The sequence below is a fragment of the Desarmillaria tabescens genome, assembly GCF_030435595.1.
Source record: "Desarmillaria tabescens strain CCBAS 213 chromosome Unknown EV420scaffold_4, whole genome shotgun sequence".
In the NCBI taxonomy this organism is placed as follows: domain Eukaryota; kingdom Fungi; phylum Basidiomycota; class Agaricomycetes; order Agaricales; family Physalacriaceae; genus Desarmillaria; species Desarmillaria tabescens.
Genome location: NW_026848303.1, coordinates 493,686 through 518,162, shown reverse-complemented (window position 1 = coordinate 518,162; position 24,477 = coordinate 493,686). Strand labels below are relative to the sequence as shown.

At 48.8% G+C, this 24,477-nt stretch overlaps 9 protein-coding genes across 9 annotated transcripts; 4 read left to right on the top strand and 5 right to left on the bottom strand.

Annotated features, from left to right (window-relative positions):
* Nucleotides 1–1,292: 1,292 nt before the first annotated feature.
* Nucleotides 1,293–3,192, bottom strand: EV420DRAFT_1509186 (ZIP zinc transporter-domain-containing protein; the record flags this gene model as incomplete). Its single annotated transcript, XM_060471461.1, has 6 exons — nt 1,293–1,973; nt 2,030–2,590; nt 2,640–2,674; nt 2,725–2,839; nt 2,903–2,989; nt 3,054–3,192. The coding sequence occupies 6 exons, from the start codon at nt 3,187–3,189 to the stop codon at nt 1,417–1,419; spliced, it is 1,491 nt and encodes a 496-aa protein (XP_060336822.1). The 3' UTR covers nt 1,293–1,416.
* A 584-nt stretch (nt 3,193–3,776) lies between these two features.
* EV420DRAFT_1509181 (uncharacterized protein) lies at nt 3,777–5,637 on the bottom strand. Its single transcript, XM_060471460.1, has 2 exons — nt 5,334–5,637; nt 3,777–5,282 (listed from the first exon to the last, which is right to left on the bottom strand). The coding sequence occupies exons 1-2, from the start codon at nt 5,386–5,388 to the stop codon at nt 3,922–3,924; spliced, it is 1,416 nt and encodes a 471-aa protein (XP_060336821.1). The 5' UTR covers nt 5,389–5,637; the 3' UTR covers nt 3,777–3,921.
* A 492-nt stretch (nt 5,638–6,129) lies between these two features.
* On the bottom strand, nt 6,130–7,324 carry EV420DRAFT_1636565 (uncharacterized protein; the record flags this gene model as incomplete). Its single annotated transcript, XM_060476606.1, has 4 exons — nt 6,130–6,263; nt 6,317–6,915; nt 6,970–7,094; nt 7,151–7,324. The coding sequence occupies 4 exons, from the start codon at nt 7,322–7,324 to the stop codon at nt 6,130–6,132; spliced, it is 1,032 nt and encodes a 343-aa protein (XP_060336820.1).
* Nucleotides 7,325–9,243: 1,919 nt separating this feature from the next.
* Nucleotides 9,244–10,568, top strand: EV420DRAFT_805319 (uncharacterized protein). Its single transcript, XM_060483531.1, has 7 exons — nt 9,244–9,461; nt 9,510–9,538; nt 9,592–9,605; nt 9,656–9,893; nt 9,945–10,019; nt 10,079–10,472; nt 10,540–10,568. The coding sequence occupies exons 1-6, from the start codon at nt 9,339–9,341 to the stop codon at nt 10,098–10,100; spliced, it is 501 nt and encodes a 166-aa protein (XP_060336818.1). The 5' UTR covers nt 9,244–9,338; the 3' UTR covers nt 10,101–10,472; nt 10,540–10,568.
* EV420DRAFT_805236 (uncharacterized protein) lies at nt 9,970–10,462 on the top strand. The gene is made up of 2 exons (XM_060483530.1): nt 9,970–10,019; nt 10,079–10,462. Exon 2 carries the CDS (start codon nt 10,147–10,149, stop codon nt 10,396–10,398), a length of 252 nt encoding a protein of 83 aa, XP_060336819.1. The 5' UTR covers nt 9,970–10,019; nt 10,079–10,146; the 3' UTR covers nt 10,399–10,462.
* Nucleotides 10,569–11,265: 697 nt separating the features above from the next.
* EV420DRAFT_1636563 (uncharacterized protein) lies at nt 11,266–12,622 on the top strand (the record flags this gene model as incomplete). Its single annotated transcript, XM_060476605.1, has 6 exons — nt 11,266–11,371; nt 11,429–11,470; nt 11,521–11,753; nt 11,808–11,886; nt 11,939–12,249; nt 12,305–12,622. The coding sequence occupies 6 exons, from the start codon at nt 11,266–11,268 to the stop codon at nt 12,620–12,622; spliced, it is 1,089 nt and encodes a 362-aa protein (XP_060336817.1).
* Nucleotides 12,623–13,175: 553 nt separating this feature from the next.
* Nucleotides 13,176–14,231, bottom strand: EV420DRAFT_1636562 (uncharacterized protein; the record flags this gene model as incomplete). The annotated part of the gene is made up of 4 exons (XM_060476604.1): nt 13,176–13,205; nt 13,257–13,410; nt 13,477–13,553; nt 13,605–14,231. 4 exons carry the CDS (start codon nt 14,229–14,231, stop codon nt 13,176–13,178), a joined length of 888 nt encoding a protein of 295 aa, XP_060336816.1.
* Nucleotides 14,232–14,862: 631 nt separating this feature from the next.
* EV420DRAFT_1636561 (uncharacterized protein) lies at nt 14,863–15,687 on the bottom strand (the record flags this gene model as incomplete). Its single annotated transcript, XM_060476603.1, has 5 exons — nt 14,863–15,006; nt 15,059–15,111; nt 15,166–15,311; nt 15,372–15,535; nt 15,586–15,687. 5 exons carry the CDS (start codon nt 15,685–15,687, stop codon nt 14,863–14,865), a joined length of 609 nt encoding a protein of 202 aa, XP_060336815.1.
* Nucleotides 15,688–17,760: 2,073 nt separating this feature from the next.
* On the top strand, nt 17,761–19,368 carry EV420DRAFT_805153 (uncharacterized protein). The gene has a single exon (XM_060483529.1). It carries the CDS (start codon nt 17,905–17,907, stop codon nt 19,159–19,161), a length of 1,257 nt encoding a protein of 418 aa, XP_060336814.1. The 5' UTR covers nt 17,761–17,904; the 3' UTR covers nt 19,162–19,368.
* The last annotated feature ends 5,109 nt before the right edge of the window (nt 19,369–24,477 follow it).

The window sequence follows — 24,477 nt, the reverse complement described above, 5'->3', positions numbered from 1 at the left end:
AACAAGCATCTGGACTTGATGAGATCCCCGTCTGTGCCACTCGCCTAGCCATGGAAGAAAGTATCGGGAGGGATCTCGTATCAATGAAACTTGGGCGTGGCTTTACCCAATCTCCTACAAGAGTTTCAAAGTGTGAGGAGGCTGAAAGAGATACTTCACGCGCTCTCTACTGCATACCTTCCATTGATGCTGATTGTAGACTCGAGCTGCATCATGATAGTCATACAAAACATCTTGCAAGTGAAGAACCCATGACTATTATTGAGGATCTAAAGACTCGGGTCTCACAGGGCAGTGAACGAATTCTAACGCAGAATTTTCACTGAGTGATAATACGGTCGTCCAGTATCTTAAATTGGTTGGCAAGTGGGGGAGAGAGAAAGCGACACGTACCTGGTGGTCCAATGATAATCTGCCGCGGTACGTAACCTCGAGTTAATCAGACAGTAGAATGATGATATCATGCTGTCCAACCGCAAAACGCGCGCGTCGAACTGGAGCCGTACGTTTGGATGGTTCATGACCAGATTCCCAACGAGCGCTGAAATGCTTATAGCCGGCTGATGGAGTTTACTGATCATCACAAGGAATCTACGGTGCTGCCGCGAAATCAGATAGGTGACGAAACTGCCTTGACTTGCGGAGTTCGTTCAGATCTTCGTGCTCTCGAGTAATGCCATTACGAAAGCCTTATTCTCTGCAATACACACGTCTACAACCGGAACGAGTGAGTAGGCTAAAATTCCAGAAACTTGCACTCACGATATCTAAAGAATAAATCTGACAGTGGCCGCTGGGCGGTATACTATGAATCATCATTACAGGTAAGGATCCGTCCATGCAACATAAAAATCAAAATGAACACACTGAGCTGAACACACTGTTATCATTCCTACGTTTTATCAGTTCGTCTCTTCCTTCCAAGTCCTCCTTCCGGCCTGTCTTTACATCCTCTTGGTTTCTGTCGTTCCCTTTCGCAGAGACGGTACCTGCATTATGGTTGTGCAGCCATTTTCCCGTCGGAGTCCATTTGCTCTGCCGGGGGACACACCTATCCAGGTCGGTCGCCAAAGATGGTGGTGGCGGTGGTGTTACCTGCGCCAGGTCCCAATGGATGGAGATTCGAATTCCCCATTAGCAATGTCTGAGATCCATGTCGTATCTGAGCACTATGCTAATATCACAACGCTGTACCCGTATTGGGGCCAATAGACCGATATGGAGAGTCGAAGTCCACATACGAGGTCCCGGGCCGTTGCGAGCTTAGGTTACATAATGACTCAGCGTTGCCTTTCCGTATCCATTTCACGACAAGAGCACCCAGTCTCAGTCTGAAGCAAGTCTATAAGAGCATTATTCCAAATTACAAATCCAGATGACTAAAATACAATATCTCTAAGATGTTCCGAGTCGTCGTTACTCCCCAATCCCCACAAGCCCCATACCCAGCACTCCAGCAAGCAGGCTAACGACAGCCAGGACTTTTCTCCCAGGCGTTGGCCCCCCCTCCTCATCGTGCTCATGCTCGAACACCTCTCCACCATGTTCATGTTCATGCCCCCCATGTTCATGACCGTTGAGGTTCCCAAACACGAAATCGCCGGCAATCATCTCCACGGTCGCGGCATATATAAGCATTCCGGCGGAGATGGCTGACATAAGGCCCTGCGTGAGCAACATCTGCGATTTGCTGACGTTTCCGGAGAAGGCCAGCATGCCGCCGCCCAGCCCGAGGGGTGTCGTGACGGCAAAGAGTAGAGAGAGTACGGGGGGGAGCCAGTGTCGCCGGAGAGCTTGCCATCGGGTCTCCGCGCCCAAGACTGAAAAGAAAAGCGGTTTTGAATGCGATGTTGATGTGGTGTTGGGAATTGGTAACCGAGGCACTAGTGATGATGGTGGCAGCGCGGCGATTCGGATGCCCAGGCTCAGGCCCTCGAAGAGTTGATGGAATATGATGGCTGTTACAAGTGAAGCTGTGAAGGATACAGTCAATACGACAGCCACATCACAAAAACAGAATGAAACGTACTGAATTCAGCACCATGCGTAATCGAGAGTGTCAGACCAATTACCAGCGAATGAATCATAATGCCGAGCTGTAGAACTAGAATCCCCACCACTTGACGTCTCCGTCCAATGCGCGGTTTTTCGAGATCTACAGTGTGAATGGGCGTCACGGTTCCGCTTCTTGTGGTGCTCTTCGCTGGAGGTCTATCGCCTTCAGCACTCGCAGGACAGACGCACACGCACACGCAGGATCCCCTGCCTCCTATCAACTGGTATTCGCCGTGATTTACGTGGTAATTAAGATCGTTGATGATGTAGTATGATTCAGTGCTGCGAAGATGCCTAGGGGTATTGGTTATTATCGAAGAAAGGTAATGCTGGGGTTGGTGAGATGCAGAAGTATGCGAGGAGTGAGATGAGGACGACAGCAGTGGCGTGTCTTCAGTAGGTGACGGTTCTGGAGGAGCGTCACATATCAGAGGCTGCGGTTCAGAAGTTGGAGGTAATGATGTCACTCTGGTTACTGGAGAGGTAGGCTCAGAGGGCTCAGCGTGTAGATGGTCAACATATGAAGTAGATATATCTAGAACAGCGTCAGAAACGAAAATGAAGAGTAAAGCCATGAACCGTACATTCAATGAGGAATATTGAAAGAAGGGAGCCCAATCTATCCTTGAGATGAGACTCGGCAGCGCAGCGAAAGGAACCAATACGCACATTATCAACGCACATTGATCTCCAACCTTTCCGTAGCTTTGTGCAACCAGCGGATTCTGCAACGCTTCAAACGAGTCTTGCAAAAGGTGGCAAAACGCCGTTGATAATATGACACCTGCATATATGCGTCAGAAAAGATCCGTCCCGTCCCACAAACTTTGGTGCACGACAGACATACCGGTGCCGAAATGCTTCCCGATGAAAAAAACAACCTTCGGTATCGGTAGATACGTCGACCTCTTGGATATCCCAGGGAACGACACAGCTACAAGGCAAAAAAGAACAACCGAGTTGGCTTTCATTGTCGCAACAGAAAAACGACGTCGTACCGACGAGGGAGATGACGAATATGACGCCCATGACAATGAGGCGTCGGTGGAGATGCTTCTGGTCATCGTGAACCAGAGCCTCCAGGGCGTTGAGGTCGTCTAGTAGAGAAGCCATGAGGGAATGGGGGAGGGACATTGCATGCGCTTGGGAGAGTTAACATAAGGGGTGTACAGCGCCACAGGTCAGAAGGAGGACCGCATCAGTCTCCGGGTATCATGTGATTACCGGGCCAATCAGGTTTGAGGCGTTGATGTGCAATCGCGCCCGTAAGGCGGGTTCGCGTCCTTGCGGCCCTCTTTACGGACGTGCTCGTGAACGTTCAAGATCAAGAAGCACTTGGAAGTTGGAGAGCATCGAGCTGAACTCCAGATATAGATTACATAAGGATCTGGTACGACTGCGACGGTATGGTCTTTATGACTTGTCAATGTCATGGAATGGAGGAATATGATGTCGGTGCAGCACATATCCCGTGCGGGAACATAGCAAGTGTAACAGCAGCAGCTCCAACAAAGATGATCGCGAGCGACTAAAAAATGACCGCGCACGTAAATACTACCTAGCAGTAGACAATGCCAAGTAGACAGGGTACCACACAGGTCAACCCCTTCCAAGGTCCACGTCGCTCAGCCCAGAACCACTGGCTCGAACATTAATGCACCGAATCGAGGACCCTCGCAGACTCTTCGATCGCGTACTCGATGCTATGCCATCACGGCTAACGACGGTGGAACGATTGATAATTCTTCAATGCAGTGTGGATAGGTCGAGTCAAATTAGTCTAAGCTGCGGTATATGTATCTTCGTAAAATTGTAAGTACGCGTAAGATAAAATTAGGGAGCAGAAGTAGTATATAAAATGCAGACCTAAATTAAGGAGTCAGAATCAGAGGACGAGTCGAACCAATCAGATTCTGTGTCCTTATATTCTCTATCACATTCCAGAATCTCCCAGTCGAACATACCCTTGACCGACAACGGAAGGCAGACTTCAATGACGGCATATTTATCCCAGCCTCTTTCATCCCGAACCCCTTCATCGTTTCTCAAATCCGTCACCTGAACGTGCAACGGCGGACCCGACCGAGGACGCTGTCGACATATATCCGCCAGCCATTCATAATGATTTCCTACCCCATCAGAACTATACACCAACGACGTTAGCGACGGTAGGGGAAGACACTTGCCAGACCAGGACCTCGGATCCGCATCCACAAGTTCCAACCGTCTCAGCAACTGGAGGGACCTGACAAACGGCTCGTCATGTACAGAACACACCAGGTGCTGCAATCGTAGCTTCCGCAGCTTTGGGAGGTCCCCAAAGTGCGCCCCCAACCCGACGACAGCATGTCTGCATAACCCGTACACCTCCAAACTCTCGAGGTTTGGCAAGCAAAGGCAGGATATGACGCATCGGCCGGGTATGCATGGATCCCGATGCGAGCTGTCCATGCTGAGAGCTAAGCATCGCAGGGAGGATGCGTCGATGGGGGGAAGGTCCGAGCTGGTAGCTGGTCCGTTGAAGGTGTGTAACGCTGCGAGGATAAGTGTTTCGAGTGATGGAGACGCGAGAAACAAATCTCGCATGCGTGCATGGTCCAGAAATACGCGATATAATGAAAGAGTAGTGAGACTGGCGTAGTGAGATACGACAGTCACCGGTAGGCGGTGGACGTCAAGCGAAACAATGTTATTCGGAGAGGGAAGTAGATGGACATTGGGAATCATCGCGAAACTCCAAGTCGCTCCGGTGTAATGGAGGCGAAGACTGCTTAAACAGGGTGGGCTTGGAGCCGCAGTGCGAAAGAGACTGGAGAACGCATGATACGTATCCGGATTATCGAACTCGATATTGAGAGTTCGAAAACGATGAAGATGCGGGAACGTGACTTCCGCGATCTTACCACTGATGGCCCAGTTCACGTAAAAGTCAAACCTGAGTATGACATCAAGTAAACGAGGAGCCGAACGCTCGAAGAATAATTGAGCAGACGGGAGGTCGTTCAAGTGGGATATGTACACCGTGGTCCAGAGTTCGGAAGAGTCGACGGCGACTGCTCGCCAGTCACGACAGACGAGAGAGATGTAACAGAGAACTCGAGAGTGTTCTGAGGCTAAAGTAGAGTTGACTGCAGCCGAGAATATTGCTGTCAATATCTCGTTTGGGAGGTCGGTAACTTTGCTGGGCTGAGGGGAACAGGATCTTATATTCTTCATACTCTGAGCCTCTGTATGGAATGAAACGTCAGCCATTATTCACATCGTGAAAGAATACACACCAGGAGAAGCAAAAGTAATCCCCGTCTCCAGACTCGTGTGACCGCGCAGTGACATATGATAGTAACGAGTGCTCTTCCCTACACAGTTGAAGTTCCACCGTAGTGTAGGTGTTTATCGTCAGCAACAAGGTGCTGGATGTCGAATCCGGAATGTCGCGACATTGGACTGGATATATAAAGGCGCTAGGCCTGCAACGGCCCAGTAATGAAACTCGGACGGAAGCAAGAGGCAGTGGCTTAGGTAATGCCAACGTTTCCATTTCGGATCATCCAGCCAGTGGCCAGAGTCTGCATCCAGCGCCTATCGGAATCAGATTTTCAAGGTCCAAATAGTACCGAATCACGCCGGTCGGACTAAGATGCTAGGATAAGGTAGGTGGAGTCTGCTTGCTACTGAAGAAACTTGAAGGAAGTAGGATAAACGGACTGAACTTAAGATGTGACGTAGCTGCACCTATCCGTCCTCCGGCGGAAACTTGCTAAAGCAGTAAGCCTGGATGCAGCCCAGCCAATGCAAGTCCATTCCGGGATCGGACCGTCACTGCTTCAGCGCGTATATTTCACCGGTGCAATAGATATGAGCGACCAGCGCAAGCGCAAGAATTTCCTGATAGAATATTCCATGGCCCGAGTTTTGGGATTCGCGTTTTTCTCCAAGGATATCGTATACGCCTTACTCGGAAATTCCTGATCAATAATTAGTGTGTATGTATCTTCGTACACAGTTTTGAATGCAGCATTCTGTGCTAGCAGAATATGATAGTGCCCTCAAGGCAATTTCTACAAGCTCTCACATCTACAACCGACGTCCCAGGTTGCCCGATCTCCTTGTCCGGACGTACTTTGCATTCGCCAAGCACGAATCCTTCGTCGCACCGCATCCATCCCAGTCCGGGTCCGGCTGACTAGCAGCAATACAGCTATTGTAGTCTATAATCATCGTTAAGCGCATTAGAAATGTGGAAAGAAGAACTCAAACATACTGTTCATGCAGACATTAGCATCAGTGATCGTCGACGAGTCAGCAGTTGTGGTCGCCGTACCCACTGCCGAAGTTGAATCAGCTGCTTTCGTCGTCGCGGAAGATGACGCTCCGGCACCAGAAGGCGACGACGCTTCAGATGCAGTCGAAGCGACACTCTTAGTAGAGGACGCGACGGCAGTAGAAGTTACAGCGGCCGTCGAAGAAGGAACCTGGGCCGTGGACGACGAAGCGATAGCCGTGGAAGAAACCGCAGATGCAGACGAGCTGCTTCCAGAACCATCCCCACCAGCAAGCGCCGCCCAAGTCTCGTACTCAGACGTCTGAGCATTAGAGATCCCGAGCCCAAACTCTCCGTACCCAGCACTGTGGTACACCAAATCCGTGCTCTCATCAGTGACGTCTGAAGGGCTCGAGGTCGAGTAGGCCCAGCCCAGCACGGCGCTGGTGTCAGTGCTGGAGAAGGTGAGGTCATCTCCGGTGATGCAGCCTCCACAAAGGAAAGTCAACGAGAGGTGGGTGTCGTTGACGTATGTGCCGTCGGAGATGGTAGACAGTGTGACGTCGCTGCCATTGTAAACAGGTGGCGTGGAATACGCGCTGCAAAAAGGTCGTCAAAGGGATGGACTAGTTATAAAATGGTAGATCACGAACGTCGCTTCTCGGAAGGATGTCATAACTTCATCCCCGTTTGGCCAAGCCACGAGAAGCAGACTCTCGGTCATGGCACCATTCAAGCTAGCACCTCCCCATCCTGCTCCGTCAGTCAAAGAAAACACCTGTTCAGACGGAGGAGAAATTAAGATAGGAATTAGAACCAGCAAGCCCAACTTACCATCTGACCAATAAAATCAGTGCCGATGGTTTCTGGGAGTGCGATACCGAAGACAAATCCAGTCGAAGAGTCTTGCAACGCTTGGAATGTCATTCCTGTCGTTGGATCGGTGTAGGCAGAGGCGGACTGGCCAGCAGCTCCTCTGATGCCCAACAGCACTACGACGGAAGTCATGAAGGTACGCCGCGAGAACATGGCCAACAACACCGGAATTGAAGTAGTGGATAGATAAACGAGAGTAGTAAAGCCTGAGCGAGGATCCACAACAGAGGCGAGGGGCAGCGAATGAGAGCAAGGATGTTAGCATTTCCATTTGGCCTGACAGCCTTTATATGCAAGCAAACGGCGCACTCAAAGTGGTTGGTTACCAGACGGAGTATTCTGTCGAGAAGAGCAGGCGGATCCAATCAGCACACGCATATGACAACACGAAAGCTGGAACGAAAAGGATACCATTTGCTCCAGCAGGTGAAATGCAGCCTCCCTGTTGTAGACTGGCAAATTCGAATCGACGTCAAACTTTTGTGGATGCAGGATCTGTGGCTACTATCCCATATGTGAACCTTGGGGCTTGGAGTTTGAAGACATGAGGATGCTGAGAGGTCCGAAGTCAACCCGCCGCAGTCTAGGGCAGGATACTCAATGACAGTGAGATATTAAAAGACCGAGGTTGCATCGTTGCGTTGACAACCCTTCTGTTCATGCAATGCAAAATGGCTTCGATATGATTGGTGGCTGATACGTGTCACTGGGAGCCGAATGCACCACTTCAACCTAGGCCCTGGCGTCGATGCTGAGATGCCTCGAGGACCGAGTTGGAGCCTGCCGTGCGCCGATCTGATCTGTACGCAGTGCACTGGGATGCACAACAAGGTCTAAAAAGTCGTAAAAAGCACAGTTTCGGGTATTAGACAAACCAACAGCGGTAACGTTGCTGTTGAGGGAATAGTCCTATTTGAACCTGACCTAGTGACTGCACACCCATTTTTGAACCTGAACACATAGGTCCGGAAATCAGCATGACGAAAGAGAAATTAGTGGCGCTCAAACGCACATGCAACAGGCATCTGGGGTGTTACGGGTACCATGACAGAATTCGACCTTTCGGAAAGACGACGATCTTGAAATGAGACAAGGTGCGCTGTATTCGGACTTTCACCAGGTGGTGGGCTGGGAAGATAACACAGAAATCATTCGGCTATTCGGATTTTTCTTGAAGGAGCTCCCCGAAGATATCCTCACAAGGCTGAACGCTGAGCCGTCATATAGAATTGAACCATGAGTCATAGTAGGAACGGAGTCTCTCCAAATGTATGTCAGGCAATGATATTACCGGAGTCGACTTGGAAGATTTGATATCTAGAACGCCCCAGAATATCAAAGAGGTCGATGGAAATCAGAACCGCCGATGGTATATCTCCAGCCTCCAGAGAAAGCGCCGACACGAAAACCAACTAGCAAGCATATGACACTTCGACAAGCAGGCTCGCGTTTTTCCTGAAAACGTAAGATGGGGGTATTGCTGAGGATCAGTAAGAGAATGTAATATGCGTACGGGTTTCATGTGTAAGGGAGGAAGGAAGAAGGAAAGTAGACGATTCCGAGTCATTTGGGCCGCCGGCGTTGGTTGTGCGCTTGAGGCCGGGCCGCAAATATCCGGGTTCATGGGAGTGGCTGTACATCCCTCCTCTTTTTCTCGACGTTGCTGAACAAACTCAGTACATGTACTTTCTGTGTCTCTCAACAAAATCCCCCAATGAAGTGAAAAAGACGCGACTTGCACGCTAGAGGTTGAGTACCCGACCGACAGTGGACTCAAAAATGCCGACCGGCGACAACTGCCTCAGCGCTTGATGCGATACCCTTAGTCTCCACAACCTCGTGCTTGCTTCGTCACAGGACAGTACGTCGAACATACTAGATTTCTTGTAACGATATACACTGTTCTTTCTCTCGAATTCTCCGTCCTTCCAAGTCCCAATGGGCATAGGATTCATGGCTGTATAGGTGTCCCTCAGGTCCTCTCTCTTCTCCGACTGATCCTCACTAATCCATCATCTAGCTAGTCTTCTCGGAAAATTCTACACGGCTTGGCACACCGTCTTGTCTTTTTCTCCATTCATTATACGAGCGCTTTTGCTGCCTATAAATTCAATGTGTCCGACACGAATATCTCTCAACTGCTCCAATGTTGTTCAGTTTCTTCATCTTCTCTATTCTTGCCTTTGTCTGTGGTGCTCCCACCTCGTCAGCTGTGGATGCTGCTGATCCTCTGGCCGGCCTCATAGCCAGTATCAGTGTGACAATGACTGTATGCTCTTTTAACTGTAGGCCTCATTGAAAACTAACGTTCATGCAGTTGGACTCTCTTGTTACTAACCTCGCCAAGTATGTTATGCTGCTATTTTCTTCCTCCTACTATTCACCGCCACTCGTTCTAGCCTCTGGTTCACTGGTGCGTCGTGCGCTTTCTCCTTCTCCATTCACTGGTCTTGACGACAACAGCCGCCAACCCCCTCATCGTCGAGATCACCCTCGACCGTGTCGTTGTCTCCGCCGGTATCAACTCCGTCGAATATATCTCCTTCGACCACACCTTTGAGGACCCTATCGTTGTTCCAATCCTCGGAACAGCGAGTTCCGGTGTCATTGAGAATGTGTCGCTCACTCAGGATGGGTTGGCCACCCTGAACATTGTTGAGCTGGGATATCTTGACCTGATCAATCTGGACCTGTATCTGAGGTACGTGATGCCTTGGTCGATAGTTGGGTTTTTAATTGTGAAATTATGTAGGGAGGCGACAATCGGCGGAGGGTTAGGTTTCCCGGTGAACGATACGGGACTCACGGAAGACGACGTTCCCACTACGTGAGTAGACTGAATCCTCCATTGCTCCTACCATCAGCTTATTTTTTTCCCTTCGGCAGCTGGGATACTCCTTTTAACTAACACGGTTCTTCATAATCTGTTGTCTTCATACGCTTTTGTTTCATGCATGAAAGTCTCTTACGTATTCCGTAAACAATGGTTTATATGTCTTCTGAAGTCTATTTTTTTCACCCTGTGTGCGCCACTGGTCATCAGCCATGACTTCCTCTCTTCACCATACCTGCCCCCCTGGAGCTGCGAAATGATTTATCGTCTCTGCGGTTCCGTCAATCTCTCCGTCCCTAGGCAAACGATCCAAATTTCATGCCCCTTTTCCAGAAACGCCACATGGCTTCACGCATGTTTTCTCGCGATATGATATCATGATACACTGGCCAAATTCTTATCTGCCGCTGTATGGGAACATGGACGCCTCAACATCTGTGGTAGAATGTGAGTGAGCTAAGCGTTGATCTAAGGGGCGTTGAGATCGCTTACGGTGCTGCTTCCCCCCTGCTAGTCATGTAGCGTATCATGACGTGGAGATACTAAGTGGAGATGCGCGCTCATGGGACTAACCACCTATCATGCGCGAATCAATGAGGAAAGACCAATCATCGACAGGGCTCCTACATTTACGTCGGCGATGTAAACGTGCTGATTGCGGCTTTACTATGGAGCTACATCTTGCTTCAGCTTGATCTACGGGATCTCCTTGATGATGATCGATATCAGGATGTTTTGGTGAGAGGAAAGGCTATGAATAGACAAGCCTGTATGACTTCATTCTAGAAAGTGCAGCTGCTCTCACTAAGAAAATTCTTGCGGTGGGACTGGCTATCTTCCCTACTATCCTACGATGCCGAAGAATCTTGGAGGCGCCTTCAGGACGACTATTTTCAAACCGGGATGAAAGCATTCACACCATCACGCCATCTTTAGGACCTTCAATGTTCAGTCATCTATCTATCATTGTCGGAGAATCAGGTTGGGCGCTCTCCGAATATAAATCAAATCCCGTTTACCGTCTTTCTTCCTCAGATCAGTGCCTGGAACACCCGAGGATATCAGACACACGGAAGATCCAGGAAAAGAGAACAGACATTGGGCGCACCGTGATCAATGATTCTAACAGCTATTTTGGACTGTTCACGGGAAGGGATACTCTATATATAATCGAGGTATGCGCGGTGCCATCCTTACAAGCCATTCTCTCGCCTGCTGCTTTCCCTTCTCATTTAGCAACATGCAGGCCGGTCTTCCACCCCAGATTACTAGCGCTGATGTAGAAAGCATCCTTTCTATTCTCGACTCTGAGATGAATAGAGTGATCCTTGCCGCTCACTTACAGGGTACATGTTCACCCGCTCCACGAGATGTTCATGTCTAAAAATTGTCGGGATACCTAGGCATTTACTCCAGCGTTCTTGCCGTTGCCTTGTGGACCATCTGTACGAGAAAACTGCATACATATGCTAATTTGAACTGAACGGAATTATAGTCACGCAAAAGTCTCGACCTGTTGGAAAAGTGACGGTCATCGTTCTCATCATTGTCTATATCATGGCATTTGCTAGTTTTTCCCTCAACTGGTCGACTGTGCGCTCGGCACTGGTGGTAAATGGACAGAACGTTTTGACTCAGATTACGAGGATTGAGACTCCCCAAAGAGCAGTTACATTGGTGACAGGCATTGCTGGCGCAATCTCTACTATCCTTGTCGACTCAATCATGGTGTGTCTAGCACCTATGCACATGCATTGACACGTTAGCTTATTGTTGCTCCAGATGTGGAGGTGTTGGTTGGTCTGGAGACGGCAGTGGCAAATAGTTCTTCTTCCTGCCCTCTGTCTGGTTGCCGGTATCGGTACAGTGATTTACCCTACCCATTATTTCCTTTCACTCAATGTGAGATGCAGTGTTTAAAATCATCATAACAAACCAGCAGTTTGTCGAAAGTGCAAATGGCTCCTTTCTCTTTGCAGTACTCTATGCTTCTTTAACTCTGGCCACAACATTATTGTGCACCTTGCTCATGATCTACCGCGTTTTAGCTATCGCACGAGCAACAGATAGAGGAGAAAGTGGACTTCGAGCCTACCGTCGCTTCATGGAAGTCTTGGTGGAGTCTTCAGCTCTGTATGCCGTATCCTTGATCTTATATGTGGCATTCTTTGCGCGGGGTAGTGTCGCTACCTACTACCTCGATCCCATAGCCGGATTTACAAGGGTATGCCAACTTATTGTCTTTCCTTGTTTGAAGGTTCCTGACACTGCTTACGTAGGGAATTGCTCCAACACTGCTTCTTGGGCGCGTCGCAGCAGGCCACGCTCGCCCGGACGATTCATGGCAAGGGAGTGTGATGACTTCGCCGTTACGCTTTGGGCAGGATAAGACTGGGAAGAGCTCCGAGGATGATTCCATGATGGCATATCGTGGATTTGAAGACGATCTCGAAGCTCAGCCAGACACTTATAGGGAAGCTGAGCACAACTGTACGGACTTGCAGGAAGATACCAGACAGTGCGGAGGTAAAGCAGAGGATCCTTCGGGATTAGCTGAAGACAATCCTGAGGCAATCATCATGAAACCGGTTCATTGAAGGTCTTGGGGAATGACTACTATCTCTTCACATCGTCTTTTCTTTCTTTAATTATCTGTCCCATTCTGTCATCCTCTTGCAATCCTTTTGTAGTACGCTTGTCATAGTATATGATATGCTTAGAGACCTAACCACCTTTCTTTGGGAAAAATTGCTCAAATAATAAGCGCGTTATCCAACTAGATGTCAGTATCCAGTGCGGGGGAAGGAGGGATGGATGAGACCGAAAATATCCAATGCCAACCAATGTTACAAAGAAAATTACTGGCACAAAGCTAGATTTGAACCTGTCTATACTTGTACGAAAGCTCAGGCCGACTCGCTTTCGGAGCTGCAGACTATGCCAAGCTATTACACGGTACACCTCTGGATCAGCTGGAGTTGAGTTGACCAATCTTCTGTCAAGGGTTGTGACCGAGGCGAAGAGGATGAAGTTCAAACTCTGAGTGAGTACACAGCCTTTATCTCGGAACTACCTCTGACACAAAGCAAAGGTACCGTCTCCTCCTTTTCATCAACCCATCATATTCCGAGTCACACCCATCATCCTTCTTCACTTCGTCCATTCCATGTTCAAAGGTACCTGTGTCAACTACTCAGAAAAAACGCTTTTGAAGATGACTGCTAAACGTACCGCTGAAATACGTTCATCGATCTCCTTCGCCAGCAGTTTCCCAAGCAGACGAACCTTGCTAGCCGCGATTTCGGCCCACTCGTCGCTACTGCACTCTGAAATACTTGCTGCAATGGTCCGTTGGATGATATCCTCATCCAGAGCGATATCTGGACTGAGGCCGTAGCAATACTTGCGCTAGCACTGTGTCCAAATAGTCCCTCAGCCAAGTCATGGCTACAGTAGAGGTTCCTTGATGCTGTCAGGATTGAAAATGACATCGACTTGTGACACCATTGACACGAATTGGGCATGCCCCTAACATGGAATGTTGCAAGAACTGCTAGTTCCGACAAATGGTGTTCTAACCATGCTGGCATTCGTGGAAAATTGCTCCTTTTCCTTTATGTTCAAATCCTGTACAGCCTTTCCACATTTTCTGTGATAATCCCGGAGACGAAAATGTTGCAGGGCGTTCATATTTCTGAACTCTTCGAACTCAACTTCCGGCTCCAAAGGTATAGCAAGTGTGTTCCTCATTGCCGTCTCGGCCAACTTCTTCCATCCATTGCCGACTGCCACCGAGAACACCCGTGCGGGCTGCTCTTTGATCACAGAAGACGCCAACACGGCCTCGATGAATCGCTCAAAAGCGTTGTCGATGCAATACTTCTCCAGTGCTGTTCCGACGTCGGTGAACTGCTTAAAATCCCTTATCTCGGGGATTTTGTATGGGTAGCAGAAGAAGAGGAGGATCCTGAATATGCTGCTGTCCTCTTTGACCTCCAGTACAGGAAGATTATCTCGTTCCTCTGTATGATGGCTCGCCTGCAACACGTGCCGGAAGAAAGACGAAGGGGAATCCAATGATAAGAGTACCTTGAGGACGAAGAAGTCGACATTGTCTGCTGTACGGATCACTAGATCTGCACAATTAGAGGGATCATGGAAGGGAGGGTCGGCGATGATAATGGTGGGCAGCTTGGTGGTATCCATCGATGGTGGCAGATGCGTGTGAAAGGAAGAAAGGAATGCAAAAGATTTATATCCTGATGAATGCCTCGTGGCATGGGCGCTTAGATTGACAATTCCTTATTTCCGACCTTGAACGAAAGCACGAAAGGCTTGGAATTCCTTCACGATGCTGCTAGCATCGCGCACTGTGATCTTCTTGTTCTCGGTAGAGAATAGTGGTTAAGCACTTTCCATATAATAGGCTATTTTTATACAACGTGCTAATAAAAAATGAGAGCTTCGGCGATGGGTAGGAACATGCCTCTAAATGGGTATAACATCAGTACAACCTCGGCAGAGTTGAGCAGACGGTGACTCACTTCGCTTGATTTTCTTCCGCCTGTCAATTTTGAAGCTTTTGGAGCAGATGGTGCCGTCTTCTGAGTTTCTCGTTTCGCGAGCTTAGAAGCTCGATTCCACCAAGCAGCTAAACGGATGATTTGTGAGCATTTTCAAAATGAGATACCGGAAAACATACCATGTCGGATGCGATGTTTTGCTCACCGCAAGGTGTCGACCTCCGAAATTTGATGCTAGGAGAGAATCTCAAGTTAGTCAAAATGAAGGCTGGAAAATCCTAAACACAGGCTTACCTCGCTCGCAGGACGTCAATTCATATACTCAAAGCCACGCAGTGGGACCTCGAATGACGCGTCGTGAGCGCATCGGATGAAGTCCGGCTCATCACCATGCCAACAGCAAGGCCCTCCCACCCAAAGTTTGCTTGCCGCAAGGCATTGGATTCGAAAAAATTCGGCTAAAAAGTCATATTAGAATGAGGATCCAAAGGAAGTCCTAAAAAGCTTTACCTGGCTCGCGGGACGTCGATCTATATAGCCACCACGACCTCGAGGCTCGGTACCTAATTAGACGGGTATTGAGTGCAGAAACGATGGAGAAGGGAATACAAACTTACGATGCACGAACACGATGCGTAGATATCTGTACCCTTCCTCCTCGGACATACCTAATGCACCGTCCAAGCTCGTTCGCCGTGAAAATCTTTGAGTCCAGTTCAGCACACGACGAGGCCTCAGTAGGTACAGGATGGTGACATAAAGACTGACAATCAAAACTTAGAGAATGTCAGTCGAAATAAAACGAGCAGTGAATTGACCATACCCTCGCTCGCCGGAAGGAGATACAACATCTCGACGCAATATTACCTTCGCAACACTCCACAGTGAAGTGCCGTACGCTTGCATTTGTGCCAGGGAGCTGACATTGATCACCGCAGCATGCCGGGCTTGAAAAAAAAAGAGATGTTGATTTGAGGAAATTCGTGCCTAAAGAGATGTCGGTACTGAGAAGCTCGGAGAGAAAAATTGGCGCATACAATAGATGGCACGATGGCCTCGACAACGAGTTCGCAAAGCCAGAGGTGCCGTCGACTTGCAGGCATAGATTTTGATGTTCTCCAGGCATGAGATCGAAACATGGTGTCTGTTTAGATTGTAAGAATTTATGCTGGAAAACACGATGGACCTCGTACCAAATATCCGACATGGCTTTGAAGGATCTTCCTTCCTGAATGAGACTTATGGTCATCGGCGACCTCGAAGTTGATGGTACAAGGTTGCTGAAGTATCGCTCGTTGCGGGGCTTGGATCTGAGGAAAATCGGGCCACAATCATCGAACTTGAGATCAAATAGAGCACTAAAAATCAGTCAGTCGCGTCGAAATTGAACAGAAAAAGAATCAACGACTTACCACGCGAGAAACTGCCCCTACTGAGCCATTTCCTTCTAATTATCAACAGCCCAAACTTTTAAGCAAACATATGTGAGCAAAAAATCACAAAAGAACACGAGAAATACCAACCGTGGTGGTGGTTCGCGGTCAAGAAGTGTGCGGACCGGAACCTCCGAAGTCGAATCCTCGATTCGGGCATCAACGCCCGTCTTGCACTCTTCGTATACCGGGCTCTGGGGAGAGGATCACAGCGAGGTGAGTGGTATGCTGGGTAATAGAGGAGGGGAGGAAGTGGAGTGATTTTTGGCCGCATCATTGTCTCGTGCTTGATGGTTGTGTGACAGCGTGACATTCATCTTTTCACTCGATATCGATGTCGACGACTACGGTGAGCGCGCCCGTTCTCTCTTTAATTCCTTCGATTTCGCTCACATTACATTGCTTAGACCTAATCCTCATTTAGTGTGAAGGAGACTGGTGTCTGTTCCCAAAGGTACACGCCAAGTTTACGCGTTTGTAGTGCTTACCTTGCAGCGTCACTTCAAATTTAGACGCCTCGTTCGATGATGGTCACGTATCGAAGGTACAAGAAGATCTCTCTGTCCTGTGAGTAGATATTTCCTTGCCCTTGGTCTCTTTGCTTAACGTGCAGACTAGACTGTTCAACGGATTTTTCTTAGCGAATGGGCACTCTACGTCAAAGTTCTACGGCTTGGGTTGAAGGTGTTTCGTCTGTAATTAAAGGTGAGATTTGCTTATTGACAGTTCTTTCATTTGCTTACGTGGCTGTTTAAGCCTTGTTAGCTCTCCTCGGGACGCGCCCTCACAACGTTAGCGTTCAACGTTCAATATCAATCCTCGACTTCAAGGCTCTACGATCATTTCCGGGGAAGGGATGGCTGAACAGGCGCAGCATTGAGAGGGCGCCGGTTGGAGATCGATCAAAGGTGCGTTTGGACTGATTCCCTCCGTGTATCACTTATCGATTTTGCTTGCAGATTATGTCTACAACAGGCAACAGTCATCCCCGAGGCATTCAACATGTACGATGGTGGCAATCCTTCAGTCGGACGTTGATGGTGAGAGATTGAAGGAACGTTGAGTGAACAAGTGTTGATTCTGGTGCGTGTACTATGCTTTGACCCTGTAAACCAAATACTGACGTCTGTCAAAGACACTAGCACCAATATCAGCCTGAGGCGAATCCCGTCTGGCCTACTATCCACTTTGTACGTATTTCTCGGTTCTCGTTGTCATGTTGTTCACCGTTCTAAGGATTTGAGCAAGACGTTTCATGGGAGGAATAGAATCCCATGACAAACAGATGTGCTTGCAGTTTAATGGTCTTGGCACGTTGCACTTGTATGACGTGGGCTCCACCAATATACGCCCACCTCCACACCGACCACAACTCGGGTGTGCACACTATTCAATGCCTTCTCCATTGAGTATCCTCCCTTGCTGTATGCAGGTCCTGCTATCATGCACCGGCATTCGAAGCTCCGGCTTCAGATATCTTGATGCCCAGTACGTCTCCTCACCGCTCGCCTGCCTGCACGATGACCGAATAAGATAGTAGCAATGTGCTGCACGCTGAAGGAGGTCATACACTTACACATCGCTCCTTGATCCGGAACCACCATCAGACTCAATTTTCCCACGGGCAAATTTGAGACGATGGATGGTGAAGATGACAGCGCAGGCGGTAATTCACACATAGATACACCATCTACACCAACCAAAAACAAAGTACAAACCTATCCACACCTGAATGCCACACCGAGAGCTCATCGCGGACATGTGAACAAGAAATTCGCCACACAAAACAACAAAGACCGACCAAGTCCAATACCATCTCGAGGCGCATCCCCGGCACCCTCAGATACCTTCACAGGGTCCAAGAGAAATTGACCGGATGATGAAGATGTCTTCTACGGGGAACCGACAGGCTGGTCAGAGCAGATGGAGGAAGATGATGGCCAGAGACGTGCAGCATTACTGCGGGAACACCTGGAGAACACGATCGAAGCAGCGAGACAATACGCAAGCAACAGAACGATGTCAAGTGAAGAAGGACTAGGCGAACTAGCACAGACCCTCATATACGAACTAACAACGTTTGTATCGCCCGAGAAGACGCTCAGCACCGAACTAATGATTCGGCGAGTATACAACAAGCAGGAGAAGATGGAGAAGAAAATGGAACAGTTCGAGGGCATGCAGATAGGACTTGATAGAAGGGAGAGGAAGAGTAGTGAAGAGCAGATGGAACAAGTACGTGCATCCTTGCCCATACAAGACTATGCTGCTATCACCGCCACCACACCCAGGGGTGGAAATACAGCAAAAGCGCCGACACTGCGGTATGCTGCGAAGCCAGCAAGACCAGTAAAGCCAACAGCACAGACCAACACAACCACGACAAAGCCGGTGAACCCAAACAAGGTGTACAACCCATGTCGCATGGTGGTACGGGCCCTCGAATTACCGATAGACTACGAGAGGCCAAGACCCGAGATGGTGGCCATCAGGGTGAACGAGGAACTAGCCAAGCATGAGGAGACGAAGGCGTTTGTGGTTGTCCATGTACGATTCAATGCGAATAACAGCTGCATACTAAATCTACGGAGTGACCAGCAAGCGACAGACTTAGAACCTCACACCAACATCTTCAAACATGTGGTGTTCCCAGGACGCGAGACAGTCGAAGCATACCCTGATGAGAAATGGTTCTCAGTACACATCTGCGGCGTCAGGACTGGAATAATCGATGGGCCAGATGGCGACGGAATACGATCAGCTGAAGAAGTCAGGCGAGAGCTCATGGCAAAGAACCCCGACCTTCGTGGAAGGACTATCAGAGCATTCCGCTGGGTAAGACCCGAGGGGAAACTGCTGGAGGAAGGAAAGTACGCATCGTCGGTGGTGGTATCTTTTGAGAAAGAAGAGGATGCAAGGTACATGACCGAGGAGAGGAGGAACGTATCGTTATACTGGGTGTCATCTATTGTGAAGGAATTTACAGATAAACCTCCGGTAATTCAATGCCGAGGGATGCCAGGGATTTCACCGAAAAGCAGTTTGCAAAGTCGCGGCCAAGTGCCGACTATGTGCAGAAGACCACCACGAGAACGACCATGCAGAGAGGTGCTCACGGTGCATACAAGCAAGAGTAGCAGCAGCAGAAAAAGGAGAGACAGCACCGACATGCACACATAGGAGATGCGCAAACTGCAAAGACAGCGAACAGGCGAACCATGCAGCAAACGACCGCTCATGCCCGGTACGGATATGTCGACTGGGGGATTATAGAGACCCCAGGCCATCACGTCCAGTAGGAAACATCGGGACGGCAAACGGGGGCTGGCAAAAAGTTACGCGCAAGCGAAAAGGAAAAAAGCAAATGAACCCTGCTACAGAGCCTGGGACCGAGTCAGAAGCTGACATGCCCACCTCTGGCAGAAGGTACGCGGATGATCCACTATTTGAAAAAGAAACCATCGCTACGCTCCAAGCTGTTTTTCCACAGATACAATCTGAACAACTCAGGCAGCTTTGGCAAAACGGAAACGGAAACTCACTGGCAAAGGTCATAGAGAGTATACACAATGCAGAACAACTCAATCGTAGCCAATGAGTGGTACAACACAACCACAATCAACAACGCGAGCGAAGCCCGTGAACTTCATGCAGTTGAACTGCTCACGGTCATCCTTAATTATGCGAGCAGCGCTTGCAGATCTATGTAACTCAGTTGATGTGTTCCTTTTCCAGGAACCGTGGTGGTGGAAGACACCGCACGGAAAGTGGATCTCAGCAAGTGCGAGGGCTCGGGAATGGCAGACTATCCTACCAGCTGGTGCTGAGGAAGAACGACCACGAGTGATAACCTTTGTACGGAAACGGATGGACCTCACAGTGACACTACGAGCGGATATTGTGACGGACCCATACATACAGGTGCTCGATGTACAACAAGGAGAAATGAAACTATGGCTGGTCCATCTGTATAACAACCCAACAGACAGAGACGATCTCGGAAAAACGGCACTGGACAGAATCCAGAGGCTAGCCCTGGACCTGGACATGCCAATGATAATCACAGGTGACTACAACACGCACCACCCTCTTTGGGCCTTGGAAGGTCAGCGGGAGAGCCCATGGGCGGAGCAACTCATAGAGTGGATGGTAGAGAGAGGTTTATTATTGATGAACACAAAGGGAGTACCCACATTCTTCTCAAGAAGCAATAACGGTGCTGAGTCAGTCATAGACCTGACATTTGCTAATGCTGCAGCAGTTGCAGGGAACCTTCTGGTGGACTGGAGAGTCGATTCAGACTCATCGTACACATCAGACCATAGCGCGATATTTTGGAAGCTGGACCAGGATGTAGAAGTCATTGACAATGCCCTCAGGACCCAGTATAACTTAAAAGAGGCCGATGCTGGAGAGTGGGTAGAGGACTTCAAGATAAGAGTAGGAGGATTCAGAGACAGCATGAGAGAGGTGGAAGAAGCTACGCCGGAGTCCATGGACCAACAGCAGCTTGATGAGATTGTCACCCAATTCCATACACAGATCCAGGAGACTACAGAGAGTGTCGTACCGAAAAGAAAGCCAAGCAAACATGCCTGTGCATGGTGGGGTCCCAAGACGAAGAGTGCATGCAGGAAGGTGAAGGAGTTACGAGAAGCTCAATGATCCCACAAAGCAGAGCATGGATGTATCAGCCTAGAACTAGCGAGGGAGATCAAGAAGGCACAGAACTTCTTCAAACGTTTGTGTCAATGAGCAAAGAAGAAGTGGCTAGACGAGACACTTGCAGAGGTGACAACAGACAAGATATGGAGTTTTAGCAAATGGTATAAAATGGAATGGAACTACCCATCACCTGCGATCAAACGAGGGCAAGGAGAGATGCCAGCTATGACACATGAGGACAAGTGCAATGCAATCTGAGATGAGTTGTTCCAACCACCTCCAGAGCTGCCAGATAGTGAGGAACCAGAGCTGGAAACTGGGAACCCTGGAGACATAGCATACTATGATGTCTCCAGGGAAGAGGTACATGCTGCATTATTTGCTGGTTCGACGAAATCTACCCCTGGGGCATCACAGATCAACTACCAACTGTTACAATGGGCATGGGAAGTCTGCGAGAACTTCATCATAGCACTCATACGCCTATGTGCTGCAATGGGATACCACCCAACACCTTGGAAGACAGCAATTGCCTTTGCCTTACGAAAACCAGGAAAGAAGGACTATGGAATGCCCAGGGCATGGAGACTCATCCAGCTACTAGAATGTCTGGGAAAGGTCCTCGAACGAATACAGGCTAATAGGCTTGCATTCTGGGCTGAAACACAGAATCTGGTACCACCAACCCAATTTGGTGGCCTGGCGGGACGATCAACAATAGATGCAGCAGCCACATTTGTGCACGATATTGAAGTGGCAAGAGCAAGAGGCCTAGTCACTTCATCACTGATGTTTGATATCACAGGATACTTCGATTTTATCAACCACATGAGGCTACTTTGAGAACTACAGCGCAAACACATACCACTACCAACAGTGAAATGGGTAGCCTCATTTCTCATGCAGAGACAGGCAGCAGTGTGCTTGGATGGAAAACAAGGTCAGATGAAACCGGTGATGAATGGAATACCCCAGGGATCACCAGTGTCACCAATACTGTCAGCATTCTACTCGGCAGAACTCCTAGAATGATATACTCCACCAGATGTACCCCCAATTGAACCACTGCTGAAACCAGATGCCGCATGGTTTGCAAGGAATCCTGGGTGGCACACCAATCCAACAATGGTCATGTTTGCAGATGATGGAAACATCTGGGTCAGCTCCAAGAGCCTGGAGACCAATGTCGCTGTCCTAAAAGCTGAGTACCACAGTACTGCCAATCTCTTGAAGTCGATCGGCCTCTCCTTAGACTGCGACAAGAGAGAACTATGCCACTTTGTCTCCCAGAAGGGTGTCACACCTTTCCCAGCAATCATTCTACCAGGCAAAACAGCTGGAACAGAAATCACGATTGCACCAAAGCTATCAATGTGATGGCTGGGATTCTTCTTCGATGCAAAGCTGACTTTCTGCTCCCATGTTAAAGAGATGGTAGCGAGGGCAGAGTCAGTGGTAAATGGGATGGGCATGCTTGCAAATACCGTGTGAGGGCTCAGCCAGAACCACATGCGACACATATACATGTCATGTGTACTTCCAGTATTGACATATGGAGCAGCTATATGGTGGAAGGGAAGACGACAAGTGGCTCACATCAAAATGCTCACACAAGTACAGAATTGAGCATTACACCTAATGTGTGCAGCCTTCAGAATGACCCCAATCATAGCACTGGAGATCGAGGCATCTATTCCACCCATCAAACACCTTCTGGACCTCGAACGGGACTGGTTCGCAGTACGGATATGTAAATTCAGTGAAACAAGCCCAATCATACAAAGACTAGCTGATGATGATTGGAGAGAGGGGGCAACACCGAGAACATACCCACCAATCCAACCTGATATACCAGTCAGACATCGACGAAACAAGCAAAGGCCAACAAGGAGGACCTTTCTAGGAGATCTGGCCGTGATATTGACACCAGAGGATGAGAAGATATCACTCTTCCCGATTGCACCATGGGAGAAATCGCTGACAGAATTCGGTAAAAGGTTCCAGACATTGCTGCCAGTGAGTGGTGAATCAAAAGAGGATGCAGCAAAAGGACACAAAGCTTACATAAGAAGGTTCTCCTTTGACGACACCCATCTACTATTCTACACTGATGGCTCCTTGCTCGAACTAAATGGCAAACAGCAAATGGGGGCAAGCTGGGTAGCAATGATTAAAGGGAAAGTGGTGGCATCACAGAGCATAGGGACAGGACCCTATGCTGAGGTGTATGATTCAGAGCTTATTGGCTTAGCGTGGGCCGCATGAAATGTACAACATTTGCGTGCAGCCCACCCAAGCATACGTCACATCCATTTCTTTGCAGATAACTCATCTGCAGTTGAATCCATTATATGTCCTGAACATAGACCAGGCCAAAAGCATGCAACATTGTTCTTCAAGATAGCCACAAAGATCCTGGAGGATGATGAAAAAACAACGCTAGAGATAGCATGGGTGCCAGGACACCAAGACATACCTGGAAACGAAAAAGCAGATGCTTTGGCAAAGGAAGCGTGCATGATGCATCACCTGGGACAGCACACATATGCAAACTCACATAGGCAAATGAGGGAACAAGCACAAGGGAAGTGGGTACAGGAGTGGGAGAAGACAAACCCAACTGGACGCTTTGGACTCACAAACTGTCTCGAACCAAAACTCAGACCGACACAGAGATTTAAGGACACACCACGTGAGGTGTTTGGGAGACTTGTACAGTGCAGAACGGGACATGCACACATAGGCGAGTACTACGAACTTTTCAACATTCCAGAGGCAACTGACTGCGAATGTGGCGAGCGATTACAAACACGAGAACATATCATACGAACGTGCCCAAGATACAGCAATTATTGACACATCCTATGGGAAGGGTCACAGAACCTAATCATGTGCGACCTCTTGGGTACAAAAGAAGGCATCGAAGCAGTGGCGAGCTTCCTAGCAGAGTCAGGAGCCTTCACAAAGACCGGAAATCTGAGGCAAGAAGTGGGCATGCTGCTATGGGAAGACAAGCCCAAGCCACATGAACCAGAAGACGAAGAGTGATAGAACTGACGCAGCGTCAACTAGGCCTGAGCAAGGCCCATCCCCCACCCAACTTATTTATTTTTCTCCCCCTCAGTAGTTAGAGTACCCATACAACGGAAACAACGAGACCACAAAAAAAGTTACGTAGAATTTTACCAGATAGTTATACAGTCCATAGAGCTGAAAAGTAGAAGAGCATTCAAATGAGTAGCGGTATAGGCTTACATTACAGTAGCGTACTATACCCCCACGTCTTCACCCATTACGAGGCATGTTGCGGGTAACCAATCCAGATCATCATCATCATCATACACTTACAAGTACGGGCACGAGAGGGTACAATGATAGAGCTCGATGGAGTGTTTGAGGCTCGACAACCTTACTACTAGGTAACTTTTCGTTGCCTGGCTGTCTTTTGATTTACTTACATTGCCTTCCATAGCCTGGTACAAGCATGATGTGCAGGATAGTGCGGTGTGTAGGATGTGACATACTTGTATTACAGTTTTACCCCTATTTTCCTTATCTTATCTTATCCTTATCTCTTGGAACCCCGGACCTGCCTATCTTATCTCCTGGACCCATGATATTCTGCCGGCACACTCTTTACCCAGTTACCCAGTTGCCATCACCCCAGTTCACGCTGCCGCCCCCCAGATGACCAGTGACCCACATGCGCTGTCATGCTTTTCTTGATGGCATCATGCTTCTTAGTAGTTGGATGAGAGTGGACCGCCAGTCGAGGGTGGTCTACGGGATGCAGCCTATTCAGACGGAGTCCCACACAGATGCAGGTGATAT

What these genes read in the sequence shown, in the direction of transcription:
- EV420DRAFT_1509181 (XM_060471460.1), bottom strand. Translation starts at nt 5,388, where the DNA reads ATGTCACTGCGCGGTCACACGAGTCTGGAGACGGGGATTACTTTTGCT. An exon ending in GATTACTTTTGCTTCTCCTG is followed by an intron (nt 5,283 to 5,333) that starts GTGTGTATTCTT and finishes CATTCCATACAG; the next exon opens with AGGCTCAGAGTATGAAGAAT.
- EV420DRAFT_805319 (XM_060483531.1), top strand. Translation starts at nt 9,339, where the DNA reads ATGTTGTTCAGTTTCTTCATCTTCTCTATTCTTGCCTTTGTCTGTGGT. An exon ending in AATCTGGACCTGTATCTGAG is followed by an intron (nt 9,894 to 9,944) that starts GTACGTGATGCC and finishes GAAATTATGTAG; the next exon opens with GGAGGCGACAATCGGCGGAG. An exon ending in GAAGACGACGTTCCCACTAC is followed by an intron (nt 10,020 to 10,078) that starts GTGAGTAGACTG and finishes TCCCTTCGGCAG; the next exon opens with CTGGGATACTCCTTTTAACT.
- EV420DRAFT_805236 (XM_060483530.1), top strand. Translation starts at nt 10,147, where the DNA reads ATGAAAGTCTCTTACGTATTCCGTAAACAATGGTTTATATGTCTTCTG.
- EV420DRAFT_805153 (XM_060483529.1), top strand. Translation starts at nt 17,905, where the DNA reads ATGGAGGAAGATGATGGCCAGAGACGTGCAGCATTACTGCGGGAACAC.